The sequence below is a fragment of the Oncorhynchus mykiss genome, chromosome 1 (genome assembly GCF_057628025.1).
Source record: "Oncorhynchus mykiss isolate SJ-2025 chromosome 1, ASM5762802v1, whole genome shotgun sequence".
Taxonomy (NCBI): Eukaryota; Metazoa; Chordata; class Actinopteri; order Salmoniformes; family Salmonidae; genus Oncorhynchus; species Oncorhynchus mykiss.
In genome coordinates, this window is record NC_143022.1 from 36,777,034 (window position 1) to 36,800,916 (window position 23,883).

The 23,883-nt window shown below is 41.5% G+C and overlaps 2 protein-coding genes across 2 annotated transcripts; both read right to left on the bottom strand.

The window, feature by feature from the left end:
* Positions 1-1,777: 1,777 nt before the first annotated feature.
* On the bottom strand, positions 1,778-6,311 carry rabl2 (RAB, member of RAS oncogene family-like 2). Its single transcript, XM_021599989.3, has 8 exons — positions 5,408-6,311; positions 5,259-5,288; positions 4,916-4,995; positions 4,639-4,718; positions 4,435-4,546; positions 4,252-4,349; positions 4,047-4,130; positions 1,778-3,110 (listed from the first exon to the last, which is right to left on the bottom strand). Exons 1-8 carry the CDS (start codon positions 5,512-5,514, stop codon positions 3,027-3,029), a joined length of 675 nt encoding a protein of 224 aa, XP_021455664.1. The 5' UTR covers positions 5,515-6,311; the 3' UTR covers positions 1,778-3,026.
* Positions 6,312-6,960: 649 nt separating this feature from the next.
* LOC110532254 (ciliary microtubule associated protein 1B) lies at positions 6,961-8,347 on the bottom strand. The gene is given in 5 exon segments (XM_036989454.2): positions 6,961-7,060; positions 7,213-7,238; positions 7,241-7,352; positions 7,502-7,623; positions 7,822-8,347. Coding segments are annotated over 5 exon segments (489 nt in total). The 5' UTR covers positions 7,961-8,347; the 3' UTR covers positions 6,961-6,970.
* Positions 8,348-23,883: the final 15,536 nt, after the last annotated feature.

Here is a 23,883-nt window from a genome sequence, read left to right on the forward strand (position 1 = left end):
AATAACAAAAAACGTTCAGTGGTGTATTTTTCTTAATAGGACTACCTTAGTTTGGAAGTTGTTGAGCTGTTACTCAGTAATATGGTGCCATCTCCTGGGAATCTTGAGAACTACAGACATTCATTTAGCTTCTCCACTGTGTGTGCACAACCTTTTTGGAGTGGAACTCCAGTCGTTTTTTTATGTTTTGTAAAGGAATATATATATATATATCCTGAAAAATGACCAGATTTTATGAGCTTTGCATTATTACCATTTCTATATCTATTTTGAGACAAGGTATCAAAGTATTGCTTGGTTTAAATGTGATGAAGGTTGTATAGCTTGTCTAACTGATGCTGAGAGATGCTGACATGGGTTTAAACACACAGCTCATATATACACACATGCTGTACACACGCACACGCCGGCATGCACATGCGCTCACACACACACAGTTCAGTTTGGACTCCAGTTGCTTTCCTGGTTAGAAAACACGTCAGTAACAGAGAACCTAGTTGGACCCCTTAGTAGGTTTACCACAGGTAGCCTATACAGATGCAAACCCATGCTGCGGGACACAGAAAGGTGAGGCAGACACTTCATTCACACCAATGAGTTTCTCTGTACGGTCGACTTCATCTTCTTTTCTAATCAACAAAGCACAATCTACACAGTGAGAGGGTATCTGGTAGACCCACCACTGGATCTAGTGATCTTATCATCATTCAAAGGGGTTTTCTTTCATTGTTGATTTTCTCCTTGTTTGCACTGTGAAGTTTAACATGGTGGATCTATCACATGCTATGTCTGGGCCTTGCCTGGCCCATCTAAACCTCCCCTCCTCTTGATCCCCCAGGCATCCCGGCTCTTTATCTTCCTCAAAGACACTGAACTCCACACAGAACTGTAGCCTGGCTGAAACTAATGATGAACACTGGATTAATGACAACCTCAGTAGATTCATATTATTCAGTAGTTTAGCATTGTTGGATTAATCCTGACAGCATATGTGTCAAATGTGGTAGGAGGTGAAACTGTGAAAGGTCAGATTGCTAGCTAACTAGAATAAAATAGTAGCGTTCACTTTGGTGCTATAGATGTACAGATTTTTGCTAGACAGTGTTACTGTGACTATTGGTGAGGCCAGGATTTTAAGATACAGTTCTGTGTAATCTCAGATACAGGAAGGGCATACTCAAGTATAAATGTTTTTGCTGTTGAAATTAAAATACTCATTAGTCTGCAGAGAGGGAGATATAGGCTACCAACCATGTCTACTCCCAAACACACCGTACTGAGAGGTCAGGGCAGAAGCGGGCAGACAGACTGGAAAATAAGACAGAATACAGTGGCCACTGGCCATTGAGAAGATTTCTGGAAAATAACAATAATGGAAACAAAAACACCCTTTATGGTCAGTCCCACGATTTACAAGATCAGTTGAACCCTTTTCACCCTGGTTCTCTTATCATCCATAAGGAAACAGATAGGGAAGGGCGGCAGGGTAGTGAGGCTGAGGCAGGTCCACAGCTGTGATAGCTCCACCACAGAGATATATGTTTGTTATATTATGTAATAAATTTATAATTAAAAACATGAATCCTGTTTATCAGCTCCTCATTGCTGAGATCTACTTTGGCCAGAACTTTAGAAGTGCCAACTGCCATGTCAGTTGTGACCGGAGTCTTTCCCAAGGAAAACTGAGGCCCTCTGCTGGAGAATTGCTGCCGTGTGGCTCTATAGTTCACAGTAGTCAGTAAAGAATTTCCAAATAATTTATTGTGTACATTTGAGCTGTGATTATAAAATGTTTATTTCTTGAAGGAGGTTGAAATTCCACTAATAACCAGGGTTAATACCCTGAGGGAACCACATCAAATAGACATAGTATGTCTTGAAATGATCCTTTTTTTAAATCACAGTTCATAAAAAATGTGGATTTTCCACAGAGAACATTAAGGGCTCTATTCAATCCATATTGCAGGAGTTCCGAGTGATTTAAATGTGAAGGCATTCTAACACTTCAGTGACATAGAATACAGGCCTTGGAGTTCTACTACACCTAGATTGTGAACCTCTCAGAAGTGGTCAGTCATTGTAGTTCTGAGCTATCTTCAGCACTTCTGCAACACTTCCAGTTGACTATCATATATATATATACACACACACACGTATATCTAACTTGTACATTGATCGATAACTGCACTGGAATTAATTACTGGTGACATTGATGCAGCCTAGCCATGTCAGGTAGCAAGTACTGAGGTTTGAAACCACACTGAAATATCTAACAGTCGCTAGTGCCGTCACATGGTTACAAGGTACATTCATTGTTTAAAATACATTAAAAGACATGGCATAAAAGCTCTGGCTTTACATTGTAGCACTTAAGAGCAACAACAGCAGCCTTTACATACATGTACCCCACTATCACCTTACATTGAACAAATCCTCATGTAAAAGCCTCAGAGAGCAAAAGCTGATGACAAAATCACAAGTGGCAAAGAGAGTTCACATTCACAGTTTCACTTTGCTCTCCAAAAATAGCCCAAATAGGAATGATAAGTATTGTGTGTGCCCCACATTTTACAAAGCTTCACATTCTAGTTCACCTCAAATAACAAGCCTGCTTCACACACTTATGCAGACATTTCACCTGCCTGACAACATGTTTCCTACAGTATGTTTGTTCTCACATCAATAGATTTCCCCAGTTCTCACAGGTCACTATTATTATATGGGTCAAAGGTTAGCATTTCCATAGCATCAGTCCCACAGAAGCATGGCTCTCTCATGGCATAAAATACACACATGAGGAGAATGTAAGGATAACATTTCCACAAAGTGAGAATAACATGAATATAACATATCCACAACGTCAGGTATTCAGGAGCAAGGCTCTCCCATGGTAGACTAGTAAAATGTCAACACTATCTGGATAACATATCCAGTGTCCATAGCTGCACTGTAGTCCAAATCAGAGCTTGTGTTCACAACGTCAGTATAATGTAAAGATAACGTGAGGATAATGTATCAACATCCAGTCAGACAGACTCCGAGCTCTCTGGTTTCAGTCCCTTCTGAGCCGTCTGTAACGACAAATCCTTGTTCTGCTCCAGCTCAAAGTTCTGCAGGCCGGGGATGAACAAAAAATACATCATAATAATTATAATACATGTATTTTATATTGAGCTTTTCATACAGAATCACAAAAAGTTTGTTTTATATATATTTTTTATTTAGGGAGCTGGTTGTCGATGGGAAATGGTCTTCCGCAGATAGAGGATGATGGGGCGGCAGGTAGCCTAGTGGTTAGAGCATTGGGCCAGTAACTGAAAGGTTGCTGAATCAAATCCCCAAGCTGACAAGGTAAAAATATGTCGTTCTGCCCCTGAACAAGGCAGTTAACCCACTGTTCCCCAGTAGGCCATCATTGTAAACAAGAATTTGTTCTTAACTGACTTGTCTAGTTAAATAAAGGTTACATGATGCATTTCAGGAAAGGAGTAGCTTGAGTGGAGTCTTTTAGGGCTCTATTCAATCTGTATCACTGAAGCGTTAGATTGTTCGCTAAAAATTTAAAAGGTAATTTCCCATTGAGCCGACATATGCAGCATTTACCATGAATGCAGTCTCCGGACTGTGGGAACATTGCTTTTAATTATAAATTGCGCTAGAAAGCAGATCTTCAGTGCTACGGATTGAATAGAACCCTTAGACTCTAAAATGGACCTCCAGTAGCTGTGTATTACACATTATCTGCAGACTTTTTCCCCCATCACCACCCCAGCCTCTGCCTGTTTTTGGTCCCTACCCCTAGCTTGGCTATGATCCGATTCAATACCTGAGCACTTCCTTGGGTGGTGAGCACCCTGAAGATCAGAGCCTAAACACTAAGACCAAATGTATTATCATTTTCTGTTCAATGTGCACCGAATAGATTCATTCTAATGACAGAGCAACTGTCAGTCAAATAGCTGCAGGTAACTCTGGAGAGTGAAACAGCAAAATAAATAAGAGGGGATATATTATCAGAGTGCTTATATCCAGAGGGAAACATGTACCTCTAGCTCCCGCATCACTTCATCCATGAAGTCACTAGAGTTCTGCTTGTACGACATCGCCATCTTGATTGTTTCTTTAAACATCTAGGATACATTTTCAGAACACAGAACTTTTGTTCCCTTTTTTTTTGTTAAGCATGGGAATACAGTATACAGACAGAGTATATGATGTGTAATTAAGGAGGTCAGTGTTGTCCATCCTCACCTTGACCACATTGGTCCCATCAGCAGCTGATACAAAGTACAAAGGAAGTCCCTGCTTCTTGGCAAAGTTAAAGTTCCTCTGGGTCACCTTCATATCAGCTGCAAACAATAGAGACAACCGAGTAAAAAATAAAGTGGGAAGGAAATAAAATATTAAAGAATAAGCCTGTCTGGCTGGACTCACCATCTATCTTGTTAGCCACCACAACGCAGGGGATCTCAGGCCTGTACTCTCTCAGCTCTGTGTACCAATTGGTCAGGTTCTTATAGGTGATCTTCCTCTGCACGTCAAACACCTAACAAACCCAGGTACAGTCAATGATACAGGCTATGACATTAGTGCAAGCCTTGTAGTAGTATCATCTTAGAATCTAGCATGAAGTCTTACCATGATACAGGCGTGAGCTTTGTGGTAGTACGAGGGATGCATGCTCTGGAACCGCTCCTGTCCAGCAGTATCCCAGAAGTCTTTGGGGCAGACATAATCACAAACACAGCTGAAGGCAACCAAACAGATAGCATGGCAACCAGATAACAGAACAACAGGATTATGGTTTAAAGCAATAACAGATTGGTTTACTTAAAACCAGCTGACTATTTTATAGCCTTAACAACTCATCAGTCTAAACCAGACATTTTGATAAGGAAACCATTCATAAACATACCTACTAATACAGCCTTTCTGTCAATGGTGGTATTGTATTTGTAGAGTGTCAGAGCATAGGTTGACAGCTGCTGGGGACGACTGGAGAACAAGTTAAGGAATAGAATAAACAACATTGTAAACTATCTGTACAGTAGCTACAGCATATGGTAACATTGCTGGTCAAAAGGCAAATGAGCGACCAGTTACAAGCCAAATCGTCACTGCATGAAGGCATTGGGTTTCTCTCCAATTACTGCTACTAACACTAGGCAACACTTAACTACATCAACCCAAAACACCAATGAATGTCTTCATGTGACACTCAAAAACCAATTACAGAAGGAATAGATGAGAAAGGATACTATCCGTCAATCAGGAACCTCTCCATCAACCTGAAAAACAACAAGAGGCAGGTGTTTAACATCTCCTGGGTCCCAAAAAGTATGCACTATCATCTTTGATTTGAATTTGCAGTGACAAGAGGTAGCTGGCATGCTCCCTATCTCCGTACTTGGATTTCCCCACTGCACTGTCCCCAAGGCAGATGATCTTCACTTGTTCATCTGCATCATATTTATCTTGGTCCAGTTCAGGAATGCCATTGGCGTCGCTTGCCATCCTTCCTTCGGGATGGGGAAATCAGCTGCGTCGCACAGCGGCTTAGTTAACTTCCAACTAGATAGCTAGCTAACTTTAGCTAGGAACAAGATGACCGAATACACTTAGTCTGTGATTACACTAACGCTAGCTCCTGAGCTAGCTAAATTAAACCGCTTAACGTTATCGCGACACACATTGGCATGTAACTGTTAAGTTATTCACTTAAAATATGACTCAACCCCATTCGAAGTCATATGTCTAAACTAACTTATTAGCTAAACTAGCGAAACGGGTAACGTTATGTTTTCAACTCGTTGGTTATCTAGCCAGTGGCTACTTGACTTATCTAACTAGTTAACTGTAGATAAAATGTAGCTAATGCTTAACGTTACATCCAGTCAGGGACATTTGATGTTTGGCTATATCTAACAACCCTATTTAGCTGTCAATGGTCTAGCAAAATAAGCATCAAAACATTAACGTCGCTATCGATGGAAAAACGTCAAAACATTGTAGCTAGTTAGCTAGCATGTTCTTGTAACAACAGCTTCTATAGAAAATGTTTGTTTCTATGCAACGCAGACGCTTGAAGGCCCCCTTTTTTAACGTGGCTGTTCCTATTATTGCCTGAAAATATATATTCATGTTCTTGTAGCAACGGCTTCCATAGAGAAAGTCTGTTTCTATGCAACGCTGACGCGTGAAGGCCCACTTTTTTAAAGATGATGCTTCCTATTATTGGCTGAAAATATAACTTGGTCGCCAACGTTCCTATAATACCTCATTATACCGCAGGGTTGTCGAATTCTCGTTTCTGATTGGCTAGATTATGTTGCAAAGAAGCAAAAATGGAAGGGACCATTCGTTGGGGACCTACGTGAATTTGCCCAATAGAAACTCGTTTTCAAACTGTTTGGACTAACGATTACACCCATGGTTACTTTTTCAATGAGTGAAAAAGGTGCATTCATTGTCATTGTTGAAAATGTCTTTATTGATTGATTACCACATTTTGACAGGTTGGCTATTTTAGATGACATCAAAGTGAGTGAACATAAGTAATTTTGTTGTGAAAATCATGTCAGATCAATGTGATATCAAACCACATATTTGGTACTGGAAAAAAAACATACTACTAGATAGTTTATATTAATTGTAATAATGAAAGTGGTCACAAACCTTTGGCCTGATATCAAACTTTGTATCTCATGTGGTAAAATATGTGCACCTTAAAACAGAAACGTATCCTGTTGAAAAGTGATAACTGAAGTATAAATGCAGTAATGTACACCCCCCCAATATGTGATTGTCAGGTTAGCTTGTCAGCATCATTTTACTCAATGCAGCATACGCAATACATAACACTAAGGCACAAGTATCTGCTTTCTTCAGTGCAGAGCAGTTTGATGCTGCTTTATTTATTACTGGGATAAGGGGTGGAGGAAATGGAAGAAGGAAGGGAGGAGAGTTCCTATTACACCACGTCCACGATGAGTGGAGCGATGAACTCGGAATGATGAATTTTGAAAGTGAAGCTTGGAGGTTTGATCCTGGTGAAGGTCACCTACAATGGAAGACGGGCAGCTAGGTCACGACCGATGTAACAGTGGGTAGAAAAACAATTTGCAGAAGAGATTTTCATATTTTTTATTTTAAGATGTTAATCATTGCATAACAGTAATATAAGAGTGATATGGGTATGATGAGGTGACTTGCCTGTTCAGGGTGGTGAGCTCCGGGCCTGGTTTCATGGTGGTGTCTCCAGGCATGCTGTTGCATCCTGTCATGCTGTAGTGGGGGGGCTTGTGTTTGTAGGTGCAGGGGTCCACCACTCTGAATGTCCCTGGGCCAGAGACAGGTAAAAACACAGGGAAGAAGTGTGAGGGAAGATACAATGAACGATAAGCCTATCGATAGGCCTATTAAATCAATCTGTTCATCTTCAATAAAGAGGACAGGTGAGATTTCCATTTGGAAGAGTCTGTATTCGACATGTCAGATCTACCTTCTGCAGGTCCTCGTGGAAACTGACCATCTTGCTGCATCCTCGGCGGGAGAAGTTAGGGGTGGAGGTTTTGTTGACGGTGGCAGGCCCCAGCACAGAGGGCTGCATGTAAGCAGCAGGGCCTGAGCGAAAGGACACAATCACATTCCGTAAGTACACCAACATTCTATTCCACAGTTCTAACACATTCTCTCAGTCTTCATCGAACAGTCTTCTTCGATCACATTCTAAAATTCTGCAGCCAGCATTCTACTCCATGTCTCTAAAGGGCACAGTGTTGGACTGTTATCATTATTGAAGAGGATGTTACCTGATGTTACCTGGGGTCTGGTCGTTGTGGAAGCCTTTGCTCCAAGCAGACAGGGAGGAGGCAGGGGCATATTAATATGCAGACTGCCCCGACCTCTCAGTGGAGTAGCGACCTGAAACACCGAACAGACAGTAAGAACACAGTTTCATGTTATATGTCTTGAGTCTGTATGTGTGTGTAATTCTGAGCGGAGCGGAGCTGTTTGTAATTCTGAGCTGAGCGGAGCTGTTGGTGACGCATCCCAAAACTGAACGCCGGCCCTGGGGAGCGGTCTGAGCTGAGCTGTTGGTGACGCATCCCAAAACTGAACGCCGGCCCTGGGGAGCGGTCTGAGCTGAGCTGTTGGTGACGCATCCCAAAACTGAACGCCGGCCCTGGGGAGCGGTCTGAGCTGAGCTGTTGGTGACGCATCCCAAAACTGAACGCCGGCCCTGGGGAGCGGTCTGAGCTGAGCTGTTGGTGACGCATCCCAAAACTGAACGCCGGCCCTGGGGAGCGGTCTGAGCTGAGCTGTTGGTGACGCATCCCAAAACTGAACGCCGGCCCTGGGGAGCGGTCTGAGCTGAGCTGTTGGTGACGCATCCCAAAACTGAACGCCGGCCCGGGGGAGCGGTCTGAGCTGAGCTGTTGGTGGCGCATCCCAAAACTGAACGCCGGCCCTGGGGAACGGTCTGAGCTGAGCTGTTGGTGACGCATCCCAAAACTGAACGCCGGCCCGGGGGAGCGGTCTGAGCTGAGCTGTTGGTGGCGCATCCCAAAACTGAACGCCGGCCCTGGGGAACGGTCTGAGCTGAGTTGTTGGTGACGCATCCCAAAACTGAACGCCGGCCCTGGGGAGCGGTCTGAGCTGAGCTGTTGGTGGCGCATCCCAAAACTGAACGCCGGCCCTTTCAGCATTCTGGGGTCATGGTAGTTCAGACCTGAAGGAAGAGATGAAGATGACAGGCAGGTCAAATTTAAATCACATGTAATTAATCATTTAAATCACAATAATTTACAAAAATTGACACATTTATTCATGTTTTTTTTAATGGAATGCAGTCAGAACTTGAAAAAAATGCTTCAGTTTCTCAGTGTGTGTGTGTCTGTCTGTCTGTCTGTCTGTCTGTCTGTCTGTCTGTCTGTCTGTCTGTCTGTCTGTCTGTCTGTCTGGATCTGTCTGTGTTTTGACAGCTGGATAAACCAGCAGACATCAGACCTACTTATGTTCCATCCTGAGTCACCCATCAATATTATGCAAACTCGTTTGTTTCCAAATAATTTTTGATGGAAGAGTCAGAACAATTCCTTAAATTACCAGATGGTGGTATTGCTCAGCTCTCTGTCAATTGGCCCCCAATTCACTCAAAAATAGGCTACATAGGCATCCTCTGTACTACTAGGGGTAAACTCAATGTTTACATTGTATTTTGAGGATAGATGTGATTTCGGATCAATATTCAATGACAATGTTCTCTAGAGAAACAGCTTGCATGGTGTGTTCATTTTAACATCTCATCTGCACTTGACAGAAAGTGTGCCTGTGCCTTGAGTGTTCAGAATACATCAAAGTCAACTCTCATCTAACAGTGGCGTTGGCATCAGTAAAACATTTCACATCCAAACCTTTATAATGTGACAAGTACATAAATATGTCTAGGCTTGATTGAGACAATAATAAACCTGTTTACTGTCGCCTCTCTATCAAACTCACATTAATGTGCCTCATTTCCATGTGGTTTAGGGTCTGAGTAGCAGGCTGAAGGCTTTTAAATGATGACTAATGAAAAACTGAAACAAAACCTTTGTGGAAAATTAAGGATCAGGAGGTTAAATATCATCAAATAAATGTATCAGCATTCAGATTATTGAGTCTGTCCAAAACGCAGTTATGGCCTTTAGAAATGTTCTCTCCAGCCACTCACTTTTAAGTGATTTTATGCCTTATGCTTGGTTATCAATTTACACAGTTCCTGGATAAAGGTGTCAATGTTACTCTAGAGAGCACTAAAGAAAAGTGGGAAAGAGAGAGAGGGAGATATATAGCTAGAAAGACATATGTAAAAAGAGAAAGAGAGAGAGAAACTACTCAAAGTGGCCCCCAAAAAGCCAGCTCTTTAATAGTGGTGCATTAAATAGTTGAACCCCCCCTAGTAGTGAAATATGATTGGCTATACAGACACTGACTCCAGACCCCTTCATAGCATGAATATCTACATCACTTGTGGTTTGGTGCTCATCTCTCTGAACAGCTGAGCACAGATTCCAATCTCTCTGGTCCCTACATAGTTTTGGGTTATTGATGCTCGAGTCTGATGCTAAACCGTGATAAGCTGTGAGACGCAGTCAATAAAGGTTAGAGGCTGTGACCGGGCGTTCTATTAAACAGCCTTCCATGCCTGTCCAACCTCTCGCTCTAAAGACATCTGAGTCTCTCTGTCTGAATCCCATTACTCTGTCTAATTAAAGACTTCACCCCGTAGCACTGCCCTCCGGGGCCAATAGTCCCAGAACCTCTGAACTGGCCCCTGCCGTAGCGCGCTGCTTTCATTAGATTAAACACAATAATGAGAAAATCTTTTATCTTTGCATATAATTAAGGATCAGATGAAGGACATGTTGATCGATGGCAGGGAGTGACAGGTTCGTAAAAATCTTAGAGCTGCCGATGGAGGTCCTGCCAGGGATCAATAGAAAATGTCCAGCTCAGATTGGAGTGCATGGAGAGGCTGTCGTCACAGCAACGGGACGTTGTCAATACTAACAACTAGTTAAATCTCTCATACTGCAGACATGAATGGAGTCCTCAATCTGAGGGTGTGTGTGAGGGGGGGAGAGGCTCTGTGAGTGTGTTTAATCATAACCCTAATTCAACAAATCAAGGTCTACATAAGAAACCACTTAGATTGTTCTGCTGTTTTAGTTCCGGGCTGGAATAAAAGCCAGCACACCCTGCAGCTCTCCAGGACCAGGGTTGGTGATCACTGTTTTTCATAGACTGTTTCTCTTCCCAGTCACTGGAGGGCAGTGTCGTCCTATATGAAAGGGAGGCTCATTTCAGGCAGACAGTGTGTGAGACTGAGGAACACTTTAGAATCGTGTGTTGCTTGCTGTACTGTGCTTCTATTAAGGAGTGATGTTTCACTATAACCAAAATATGAATCAAAACTAAAATTTGACATCAAATCTGAATCTGTTTGATTTTATGACCACAGTGGTTCCGTGTGGCTCCATTGGTGAAGCATGGCACTTGCAATGTCAGGGTTGTAGGTTCAATTCCCATTTTTGACAAGTACGAATTAAAATGTATGCACTCACTACTGTGAGTTGCTCTGGGTAAGAGCATCTGCCTAAATAACTCAAATGTCACACAACAATGTCAATCAGGTTGTAAAATAAATCTTTGCCAGGATCTACAATTTCTGTTTTAGTTTCCTACATAGTGTATTACTATAACATGCAAGAACGAGCTATCCAAAAAACGTATTGTTGTTTTGTTTTTACACAAGTTGTTGTTAGTCTCCAAAAATGTTCTTGTGTAGTGTATTTATAATTGAGACAACATGGGAAGATGAGAGATATTCCGAGGTGTTGCCATGATATTGGTTGTGTATGTTTGAGGAGATTGGAGAGAACGGGCCAGTATTGACAACACTTCACTCGTCTTTCATACGCAGACACAAAGCCACTGTCACATGACAGAGGTTTTGGCAATTTGTCTGATTGCAACATACGGTGGGCCTCCTGCTTCTAGAGTAAACACAGACAGACAGAAAGACAGGCCACTTTGAATGTAATCATACATTAAACAAGTGTGCTTGGAAACAGAGAGAAACACTGTAATATTATTGTTTTTAGTATCCCCCTCTTTTGACAGTGGACTTGACAGTGTGAGCCTACACACTTATCTGGGATTCTAGTCAATTACAGTGCTGGTGATTCCTACGGTGTTCTCAAGTACTGTTAGAGCTGCCATAGTAAAAAGTTCAGCACCTCTATGTCCCCTTGTTTCGCACACACACACACACACACACACACACACACACACACACACACACACACACACACACACACACACACACACACACACACACACACACACACACACACACACACACACACACACACACACACACACACACACCACACACACACACAGTCTTGTACAGCTAGCTAACCTTGTGGGAGGACACAATTCAGTCCCCTTCAAAATTGTATTTTCCCTAACCCCTAACCCTAAACCTAAACCTAGCTCTGGTACCCACAAGATTAGTTAAACATGTCCAAACACACACACACACTCTCTCTCTTAACCTACATTACCAACTACAGCCAAACTGTCACTGCTCATAATTGGGTCTCACTGTCGGGACAGAAATCAGCCTCACTGTTCAGACTACAACTGAAACATCCCTCACTCATTCCTCGTCTCTCCCAATCCCCTGGTGAGTTTGATGTGTGTGTGTGTGTGTGTGTGTGTGTGGCAGTGGTAGCCTGGGGGCCTGGTTGCTGTTGACAGGTACGAGCGTTTCTGATTTGAGGAGAGCCGTCACCCAGACGACTGCAGCTGCCTCCTCAAGTGACACCTCCCTCTTACCAGGGGGATTAGGGGTGTGTGTGTGTGTGTGTGTGTGTGTGTGTGTGTGTGTGTGTGTGTGTGTGTGTGTGTGTGTGTGTGTGTGTGTTTGTGTGTGTGTGTGTGTGTGTGTGTGTGTAGAAGTTCTCAAGATAGGGAAAGTTTCCCTGATGAGGTGACAGGTCCTCACACTCTACAGCCAACCAAAGGATACAGAAGAAGAGGGAGGAGTAGAGGTTGAGGGGAGAGAGGAGGAGAGAGAGGGATGCTCCCTGGTCACCAATTTAGGCCCAGCCATGGCATCCTGCAGCACACACACACACACAATACCAATACAAGCCAACCCATATACAATATGAGCCAAGTTCCATCCCATGAGCAGCTGAGCATGCCACGGCAGCATGCGGTCGTTGAGTTTGCCTTTCTCTAGATGTGTGTGTATTTGTGTCCATCCATCCACCATCCATGCACCCGAGTCTGCCCAGTGTGAGTGCTGTGTATATCACCGCTCTGCCCTATCTAATTTCATTAATGTGATCTCCTGTCCATCCCCCTGATGTCTTAACTGCCATTATTTGTGGTTCCCTTCAAATAAAGTCCAGGCTATAAATTGTGTTCTGTTGAAATTGAGATATAAACGCCACCCTGCATTACAGTCTAATATTCTGCCATTTAATTAACTGAAAGCTACACTGACATTTATTGGATTGCAAGTTACTTGTTAATGGCAATACATTGAGAAACCCCCCCAAAATATCATTGCTTATTTTACATCAATAATTTGTGGACCTTTAGCTAATGATTATTCATTACAGCCCTATGGGGACTGTCTCGTTATGGGGAGGGAAAGTGAATGAAGAATTTAAAGATTTAAGTGGCTAGTGTCTGTTTCTCTGCGTCTACAGATACAAGGTTCCCCAGCTCTCCCCATAGCATAACCCTTTTTGGTTACAGGTAAAAAGAACCCTTTTGGGTTCCATGTAGAACCATCTGTGGGATGGGTTCTCCATGGAACCCAAAAGGATTCCACCTAGAACCAAAAGGGTCAACCTGGAACCAAAAGGGGTTCTTCAAAGTGTTCTCAAATGGTGACAGCCAGAAACCATTTTAGGTTTTCAATTCAAAGTGACTTTATTGGCATGGGAAACAATGTCTGCATTGCCAAAGCAAGTGAAATAAAGAATAACAAATGAACAGTTAACATTAGTTTAAAAAGAGAAAGACTTTTGACATGTTATATTAATATTAACTACTGCATGTACAGTGTTGTTACAATGTGTGAATAGTAGAAGTACAACTGGCAGGGGAAGATAAATCATCAGATATTATTCAAATATAGGTTTCATTTACTTGTGTTTCAGCGCCACTGGTTGCCCTATTCTTATTGCAACAGGTCACACATTTTGCTGCGATGATTACAAACTGCTGTATTTGACTATATGTGTACACAGTCCCAGTCAAACGTTTGGACACACCTACTCATTCAATGTTTCTTCTATACATTTACAATTTTCTACATTGTAGAATAATAGTGAATACATCAAAACTATGAAATAACACATATGGAACCAAAAAAAGTGTTCAACAAATCTAAATCGATTTCATATTTTAGATTCTTCAAAGTAGCCACCCTTTGCCCTGATGACAGCTTTATACACTCTTGGCATTCTCTCAACAAGCTTCACCTGGAATGCTTTTCCAACAGTCTTGAAGGAGTTCCCACACATGCTGAGCACTTATTGGCTGCTTTTCCTACACTCTGCGGTCCAACTCATCCGAAACCATCTCAATTGGGTTGAGGTCGGGTGATTGTAAAGACCATCTGATGCAGCACTCCATCACACTCCTTCTTGGTCAAATAGCCCTCACACACTTTGGAGGTGTGTTGGGTCATTGTCCTGTTGAAAAACAAATCATAGTCCCACTAAGCGCAAACCAGATGGGATGGCGTATCACTGCAGAATGCTGTCGTAACCATGCTGGTTAAGTCTGCCATGAATTGTAAATAAATCACAGACAGTGTCACCAGCAAAGCACCCCCACACCATCATACCTCCTCCTCCATGCTTCACGATGGGAACCACACATGCAGAGATCATCCATTCACCTACCTACCTCTGTGAAGCATTTATTTGGGCAGCAATTTCTGAGGCTGGTAACTCTAATGAACTTATCCTCTGCAAGAGTGGTAACTCTCGGTCTTCTATTCCTGTGGCGGTCCTAATATGTTTGGTTACTACATTATTCCACGTGTTATTTCATAGTTTTGATGTCTTCACTACTATTCTACAATGTAGAAAATAGGAAAATAAAGAACCCTTGAATGAGTAAGTGTGTCCAAACTTTTGACTGGTACTGTATGTATGGGGCAGCAGGTAGCCTTGCGGTTAAGAGCGTTGGGCCAGTAACTGAAAGGTCACTGCTTCGTAGCCACAAGCCAACTAGATGAAACTCTGTCGATGTGCCCTTTAGGAAGGCACTTAACCCTAATTGCTCCTATAACTCGCACTGGATAAGAGACCAAATGTAAATGTACAGTGCATTCAGACCTCTTGACTTTTGCAATTTTCACACAATAACCCATAATGACAAAGCAAAAAACGGTTTCTCTGTCTTTTTGCAAATGTATAAAATGACAAAAATTAAATATCACATTTACATCACTATTCAGACCCTTTACTCTGTACTTTGTTGAAGCACCTGTGGATTGGATAAAAATTAAATCAAGGTGAGTAACGCATAAAAAGGTACCCCTAGTCTTATAGAGAGAAGGCTATTCACTAGTCTTATGAAAAGACTAGAGCGAGGGTGTAACGGTACTATGGAAAGCCCTGCTGACAGCTGTCTGTAGGCATTTAGAAGACATGTCTACATGGTCTGCAGCCACTACAAATAACACAAGGTTTTTTTGAATACGTGGTGTTATTAAATGTGCACAGGAGATACAGTACATATGGTGCATAGCAAGTAATGACAAGAGAATCGTTGAAGATGCACATGGGTAATAAGGGAGATTGCTGAGTGTGTTTGGGAATAGTATTAAGTGAATGTGGATGTGAAAGTTGTTCGATTGTGAGATATGACATATTTAGCTGATTGAAATATGGCTGATTGAAATTTGATTAATAAATGTCTTGAAATTCTTACAATTAAGATTGGAATATGGATAATAAGATCGAAATTTGGATATTACGCTGTTTGGATAATAAGATAATTGAAATGTGGATATTAAGCTGATTGAAATTTGAATAACAAGATTAAAATATGGATAATAAGCTGATTGAAATTTGGACCACGAGAAGGACAGAGGGAGAGCAGTGCCCCTGAATGAGGGAACCTGTCTCTAGTCTATTTTACCATTACCTTATGAGACACAATTACTTCCTTTTTGAGTTATCAAGAGTTGTAATTTTAATTCGATTTGTTATTATAATTAGTTTATTTTTTATTTAATTAACAGGCAGTGTTGTTGTTTTTTTGGATGCATGAATCACAATTTGAGTCATGTGTCCAAAGGGGGAATTACCAGTCCCCTGGGGCACTGGTGCCTTTGGTGAATATGCAAATTGATTTTGTTCATGTCTGCCTATAAAAGGAATAAATATATGTTTGTAATGGTTGACAGTTACTCCAAATGGATTGATGTTTTCCACACCTCAAGTTATATATGTGTATTTTTTACTTTGTTTTTGTCTTTCTTCAATAACAAATCTCACCAGATTTGGTCTGTTGGATGTTCTGGATTTCTCCCTAAGGATTAGCCCTCTACCTGACCCTGTAACTCTGCAGTGAGATCGCCAAGATGATAGGGGAGTATAAACCAATTTGGGGGAACAAAATGCTTTCAACTGTGTGTTGTTAATCTCTTAGACATTTGTCTTAGAAATCTGTATTAAGAATATTGGTAGTAGTAATAATTTGTCATACAGTAAATCATTTGTCTGGATTTCCTGAATCAGAAATAACCTAATCTAAACTGTTGTCTTCTCTCAAGGTTATGGCGAAGGTGACCACAGATGGTGTCCAGATGCACGGAAGGGATCATTTAACCAAGAACAGTGTGAACCTCAACCCCCCCTAACTGGCTGAAGCAACGGCCAACAATGGCGTTCACTATGGTCCTTCACCACTTCTACCGTGAGACCTGAGTCTGAGCCAGCAACCTGTACACAGCATCCAGTCGAAGCTATCAGTCGAAGCTATGCTTTTTCTCTCATGCCTGTTCTCTCAGGTGTGAAACATGAGTCCACGTGGAGTGAGCATGGAGAGAGATCCCATCCAAACTTGTTGGTATAATGGTAGAAAAATGGACAAGACATAATGCACTGTAAAGGGCAGAGGCGGCTCAGGTGAGAGACATTATTAAGGGCCATCCACATTGAACATTATTAAGGGCCATCCACATTGAACATTATTAAGGGCCATCCACATTGAACATTTGCCATTGGGAGGACGAACTGAAACACTATCTGAAGAAGAACATGAAGAAACGCAAGAAGGATGAGTGCCGGGATGGAGGGGTGTGGTCAACCGTGCCCGTAATTGATTTAGGCTTATCCAAAATGGTTATTTGGGGTATCAGGTTGAGTGTGGAGTTCTGCACACTGTGAAATGTATAGTAATTAGACTAAGAATGTATTGAGATACCAATCTGTCATTACCACAAGTGATGAGAATAGTTATTACTAGAAATATAAGATGCATATATTGTATGTCAATGTAAATGTACATTCGGCCAGTGTCGGTGTGTGCTAAATTGAGGTTCTTAAATTAAAGTGATAGAACCAACGTGGAGCATTAACTTCTTAGTGATCCCTTTGCGCGCCAATCCCGTTAACGGGATTGATTTGACAACACCCAGTGAAATAGCAGCGCGCCAAATTCAAAAACAGAAATACTCCTAATAATAATTCATGAATCATAAAAGTGTTATACATCGGTTTAAAGCCACAGTGTCAGATTACGGCGAAAGCAAACCATGCTATTATCTGAGGACAGCACCCCATCAAACAAATACATGAAAATCACATTTCAACCCGCCAGGCGTAACACGTAAGTCAGAAAAAACGATATAATTCATGCCTTACCTTTGAAGATCTTCTTCTGTTGGCACTCCAAATTGTCCATTAAACATCACAAATGGTCCTTTTGTTCGATAAATTCTGCCATTATATCTCCAAAACGTCAATTTATTTGGCACGTTTTATCCAGAAAAACACTGGTTCCAACTCGGGCAACATGACTACAAAGTATCTAATATAATTACCTGTAAACTTGATCCAAACATTTCAAACAACTTTCCTAATCCAACTTTAGGTATTTTAAACGTAAATAATCAATAGAATGTACGATTGGATAAACTGTGTTCAAAACCGGACGAAAATAAAGCGGAGCGAGCTTTCAAGTCACGCGCCCCAACCACAACAGTACACTAGACTTGACCCTCGTTCTGAACGGCCCTACTTCTTCATTTCTCAAAGGAAAAACATCAACCAATTTCTAAAGACTGTTGACATCTAGTGGAAGTAGATCCAGTAGATCCACATAGAAAACCCATTGAAAAGAGAGTGACTTTCAAAAAAATAATTACTGGATGGTTTATCCTCAGGGTTTCTCCTGCCAAATAAGTTCTGTTATACTCACAGTCATCATTGTAACAGTTTTGGAAACTTTAGAGTGTTTTCTATCCAAATCTACCAATTACATGCATATCCTAGCTTCTGGGTCTGAGTAGCAGGCAGTTTACTTTGGGCACACTTTCCATCTGGACGTGAAAATAAATCAAACTTTATTTGTCGCATGCGCCAAATACAACAAGTGTAGGTAGACCTTACCGTGAAATGCTTACTTAAAACACCTTACCAACAGTGCAGATCAAGAAGAGTTAAGAAAATATTTACCAAATAAACTAAAGTAAAAAATAATAAAAGGTAACACAATAACATAACAATAAGGAGTCTATGTACAGGGGGTACCAGTACCGAGTCAGTGTGCAGGTGTATGGGTTTAAGGTCATTTGTACATGTAGGCAGGGGTGAAGTGACTATGCATAGATAATAAACAGCGAGTAGCAGCAGTGTACAAAACAAATGGAGGGGTGGGTGGAGTCAACGTAATAGTCCGGTGGCCATTTGATTAATTGTTCAGCAGTCTTATGGGTTGGGGGTAGAAGCTGTTAAGGAGCCTTTTTGTCCTAGACTTGGCGCTCCGGTTCCGCTTGCCGTGCGGTAGCAGAGAAAACAGTCTCTGACTTGGGTGACTGGAGTCTCTAACAATTTTATGGGCTTTCCTCTGACACCGCCTATTATGTAGGTCCTGGATTGCCGGAAGCTTGGCCCCAGTAATGTACTGGGCCGTATGCACCACCCTCTGTAGCGCCTTACGGTCAGATGCCAAGCAGTTACCATACCAGGCGGTGATGTAACCGGTCAGGATGCTCTCGATGGTGCAGCTGCAGAACTTTTTGAGGATCTGGGATCCATGACAAATCTTTTCAGTCTCCTGAGGGGGAGAAGGTTTTGTCATGCCCTCTTCACAACACTTGTGCAATCATTGGCGATGAATGTTGAACTTTTGTCCCAGATCACTCTTCTAATATGACTGATCTTGCCAAATACATTGCCACTGTTGCTAAGAATAATTCCCCACAACTAGAGTGAGCGTCTGTATCTTGGTTGGAATCCCTGTTTGGAAGTTGGGGATCCCAAATTGCGAAATGGGCTGCAGCGTGTGACCTGTTAAGGACATGGCAGACATATGCCCCCTTTGGAGAGATTGGGTACCCCTAGTAAACTGAAAAAAAAAATCTGTCAAAAATTGCTAATATATGCAAATAAATAAAAAAATTTAAAAAAAATATTTTTTATTATTGGATAGAAAACACTCTAAAGATTCTAAAACCGTTGGAATTATGTCTGTAAGTATAGCAGAACTCACAGGGCAGGCATTCTTCCAAACTAGTTTTTGTGGCCATGAAAGTTGGAGCAACTTTGACGTCATGGCCCCCACCCTTCCCAACCAGTTATGATTCTGGGGAGACTTGACCCTATGGGAGTGAAATTAGTGCGTGCCACGAGAGAATAGGCTGTGCGTAGGGGCGCGAATTGGTCCCAGCCATTCCTTTGTTCCAGCACTCAAGAGAAGGGCAGACGATGGCCGATTGAGTTGAAGTTTGTTTTGCGTGTCTAAAACATCATAAAGCTTGCTTCTGCACTTAGTTTGACCTGTTTAGTCGACATATAATATGTAATTTTGAAGTTTTGATGCGCAACTTTTCCGGACCAGAGGACGTTTTGGGTGCATTTCAGCTGATGTTATTAGCAGTAGCTAATACAAAGACGCAAGACTTGAAACAAAACGATGTATTGGGTAAGTATGAAGCCTTCCAGAACATTCTGAACGAAGACCATCGAAGGTAAGGGAATATTTATGCTTAAATCTGTGTTTCTGTTGACTCCAACATTACGTAGAAATGTAGCTTGGAACTGAGCGCCGTCTCAGCATATTGAATAGTGTGCGATTTCTGTAACGTTAAAAATAAATCTAACAAAGCGGTTGCATAAAGAAGCAGTGTATCTTTCTAACTATATGTAGAACATGTATATTTAGTCAAAGTTTATGATGTCTATTTACGTTATCTTGCCGCGCTACCTAGATTTCCTGCGGGCATTTTTGAGTAATTTCTGAACGTGAACTCACTGTAAATGGACATTTATGGATGTAAATGGCATATTATTGAGAAAAAAAGGTTAGTGAGCGATTTATTTTTTAATCCTGCGTTTGTTGATTGCATGTTTTGGCTATTCAAATGAGCTGTGTCTGGTGGTGGTTTTACATATATATGTGCTATGTTTTCGCCGTAAAACATTTTAGAAATCTGACTTGCTGGCTAGATGAACAAGGTGTTTATCTTTCATTTGAGCTATTGGACTTGTTAATGTGTGGAGGTTAAATATTTTTAAGAATATTTTTGCGTTCCATGCGCCACCGTTTCAGCTGAACGTGGGAGGGTTGATCCCCAATTGGGAACCAATATCTTAGACAGGTTAATATAATTATAACCTTTATTATGATTATAGTATTACCATACTAATTAGATTGTATAACCCAGAATGAAGGGTTTGAAATTATGAAGTGTCTGTTTTTTTCTTTGTTGATTTCCCTTACTTTAATGGGAGTATAGAACATTTTGATATAGAAGCTAAAATGTAAATGCTTACATTAAAATGTAATGATTATTATCACACAAGTGATAAGAAGATGGAACGTGATGGAACATTTTATGTTGGTGCTTTTTTTACATTTTATGTTGGCACAGCCAGAAGAGGACTGTCCACCCCACATAGCCTGGTTCCTCTCTAGGTTTCTTCCTAGGTTTTGGCCTTTCTAGGGAGTTTTTCCTAGCCACCGTGCTTCTACACCTGCATTGCTTGCTGCTTGGGGTTTTACGCTGGGTTTCTGTACAGCACTTTGAGATATCAGCTGATGTACGAAGGGCTATATAAATACATTTGATTTGATTTGATTTTAATAAATACATTTGATTTGAACTAACGGGACTGCCCCGAGAGAGCTCCTGACAGATGTTCACTATGGTGCATCAAGTTTGTTGGAACCTCTCCAGCACACTGACAATAAACAATGATTAATTTAAGATAGACTTCAAGTGTCCCTGTGTAAGAATTTCCATAGCACACCTTTGGCAGCAATTACATCCTCGAGTCTTCTTGGGAATAACGCTGCAAGTCCAATCTTCCAGTCTCTGCTGCTGAAAATCATTCCCACAGCATTATGCTCCACCGTAGGGATGGTACCAGGTTTACTCCAGACGTAATGCTTGGCATTTATGCCAAATAGTTCAGTCTTGGTTTCAACATACCAGAGAATCTTGTTTCTCATGGTCTGAGAGTCCTTCAGGTGCCTTTTGGCAAACTCCAAGCGGGCTGTCATGTGCCTTTTACTGAGGAGTGGCTTCCGTCTGGCCACTCTAACATACAGGCCTGATTGGTGGAGTGCTGCAGAGATGGTTGTCCTTCTGGAAGGTTCTCCCATCTCCACAGAGGAACTCTGAAGCTCTATCAGAGTGACCATCAGGGTCTTGGTCACCTCACTGACCAAGGTCCCTCTTCCCCGATTGCTTAGTTTACCTGGCAGCCAGCTCTAGGAAGAGTCTTGGTGGTTCCAAACTTTTTCCATTTAAGAATGATGGAGGCCACTGTGTTCTTGGGGACCTTCAATACTGTAGAAATGTTTTGGCACCATTCCCCAGATCTGTGCCTCGACACAATCCTGTCTCGGAGCTCTACGGACAATTTCTTCGACTTCATGGCTTGGTTTTAGCTCTGACATGCACTGTCAACTGTGGGATCTTATATAGACAGGTGTGTCTTTCCAAATTATGTCCAATCAATTGAATTTACCACAGGTGGACTCCAATCAAGTTGTAGAAACATCTCATGGATGATCAATAAAAACAGGATGCACCTTAGCTCAATTTTGAGTCATATAGCAAATGGTCTGAATACTTTGGTTTATATTTTTAATACATTTGTAAAAAAAATTCAAAAAAACTGTTTTCGCTTTGTCATAATGGGGTATTGTGTGTAGATTGATGAGGGGAAATACTAATTTAATCAATTTTAGAATAAGGCTGTAACCTAAGAAAATGTGGAAAAAGTCAAGGGGTCTGAATACTTTCCGAATGAACTGTATTTCAACTAACAGATACGCAAGCTTACCGATATTTGTTTTAAAATACTTTTTGGGTCCTTGTAATCTGAGGGAAATATGTGTATCTTTTATCGTCGTACATTTGACAGGAGGTTAGGGGGTGCAGCTCAGTTTCCACCTCATTTTGTGGGCAGTGGGCACATAGCCTGTCTTCTCGAGAGCCAGGACTGCCTGGCGTCCTCTCTCAGTAGCAAGGCTATGCACATTGTACAATTTTCCTCTGTTTCTTTCTACAGCTAGTCTGCCACCATGTACTGTCTGTTTAGGTCCAAATAGCATTCAAGTTAACCTTGAGATTTTATATTATGTTTCCCCAATAGGTAATCTAATTGTATTTTTGTTTGTTATAATTTTTTGGGCCATATTGTCAGAGTGCTGTCCTGATGCTTTGTTGTGTTGGTAGTGGTTAATGACTTCAGGACTGGCTGAACAAGGGAACTTTTCTCTATGTTCATCTCTTGTCATTTCAGGGCTTTATAGTGGTATGACTAAGGGTTGATTGCTTTTAAGTGGTTATAGAATTTGATGTCTACTTTTTGGATATTAATTAGTAATTGATATTGGCCTAAATTTGCCCTGCATGCATCACTTGGGGCTTTCTCTGTACTCTAAGAATGCTTGCAGGATTTCAATTGGATGTTTGTCCCATTTTTTAAAATGTTGATTAACCTCACACTTCACTTCTATATAGGGCAATTGGTTCAATTTTAGATTTGAATATTTTGAGCCAGACTCTAATTGGTATGTCAATTTGAATTTGTCTTTTGATAGCGTAAAAACCCCTTCTTGTTTTCTCTTTCAGTTCATTGACAGCCAAGCAGGTATTACCAGTAGAGCGTATCTTTAAACCCAGATATGAACAGACTTTAGTGTGTTCTATGTCTATTTGGTTTGTGTGTCCATTTCTCTGTCTGTCTTTTTCTGTCTCTGTTTCTGTCTCTCTCTGTCTACATGTTTTTTCTCATGAAGTGGGTTCTAACCCACTGTGTGTGTGTGTGTGTGTGTGTGTGTGTGTGTGTGTGTGTGTGTGTGTGTGTGTGTGTGTGTGTGTGTGTGTGTGTGTGTGTGTGTGTGTGTGTGTGTGTGTGTGTGTGTGTGTGTGTGTGAGAGAGAGAGAGAGAGAGAGAGAGAGACAGAGGTAGAGGTAGAGGCAGAGAGTTTTTAATCCCCCTTATGAGTCTAAAGTGGTGAGGTGGTCAACCTCTGGTCCCTCTATATGACATGACAACAACACAGAGAATGCATCAGACCAATCCATCATCAGCCGTACACTATTATGGTATATTACTGTAGATATAACCTTCAGCTCTGGGCTAAAGTTAATGTAGAGGGAGTGTTGAGTCAGAGGAGAGACCTCTTCATCCTATATGTTTATGTGGAGTTATGAGAAGGTTTTTGTGAGGTAAGGCATTTGCTGTGTAATGTATTTTGGTTGAAACTGTGTTGGACTTGAATTCTTTGCATTGGCTCTGATCTGAGTCATATGGCTGCCAGCTCTGCTAAAGATCCATAGAGAGAGAGGTCAATGACTGTGTTCGTCTTGGTTCATTTTTGTTCGTCTGTCTGTCTGTGTTCCTCTTTCAGGAAACCGTGAAGTTGTGTTCCTGTTTCTGTCTCTCTGAAGCCACAGTTTAAAGCAGTTATTTTTCTCCCAGTCCTCAGTGCTCCTTTGTCTACTCTTTAGTGCCACTCTCCGTCTGCATCAGTCAGGTGGATTGCCAGCTTGCCAGTTGTGTGAATATTTCCTGTCATGTCGAGGCATCATACACACACAAACAACCCCCCTTA

Bases quoted from the DNA above. Each gene is read 5' to 3' on its own strand.
- rabl2 (XM_021599989.3), bottom strand. From the start codon at position 5,514: ATGGCAAGCGACGCCAATGGCATTCCTGAACTGGACCAAGATAAATAT. The intron at 4,547-4,638 runs GTAAGACTTCAT...TGGGTTTGTTAG, and splicing joins AAGCTCACGCCTGTATCATG to GTGTTTGACGTGCAGAGGAA. The intron at 3,111-4,046 runs GTACATGTTTCC...CCCGGCCTGCAG, and splicing joins AAGTGATGCGGGAGCTAGAG to AACTTTGAGCTGGAGCAGAA.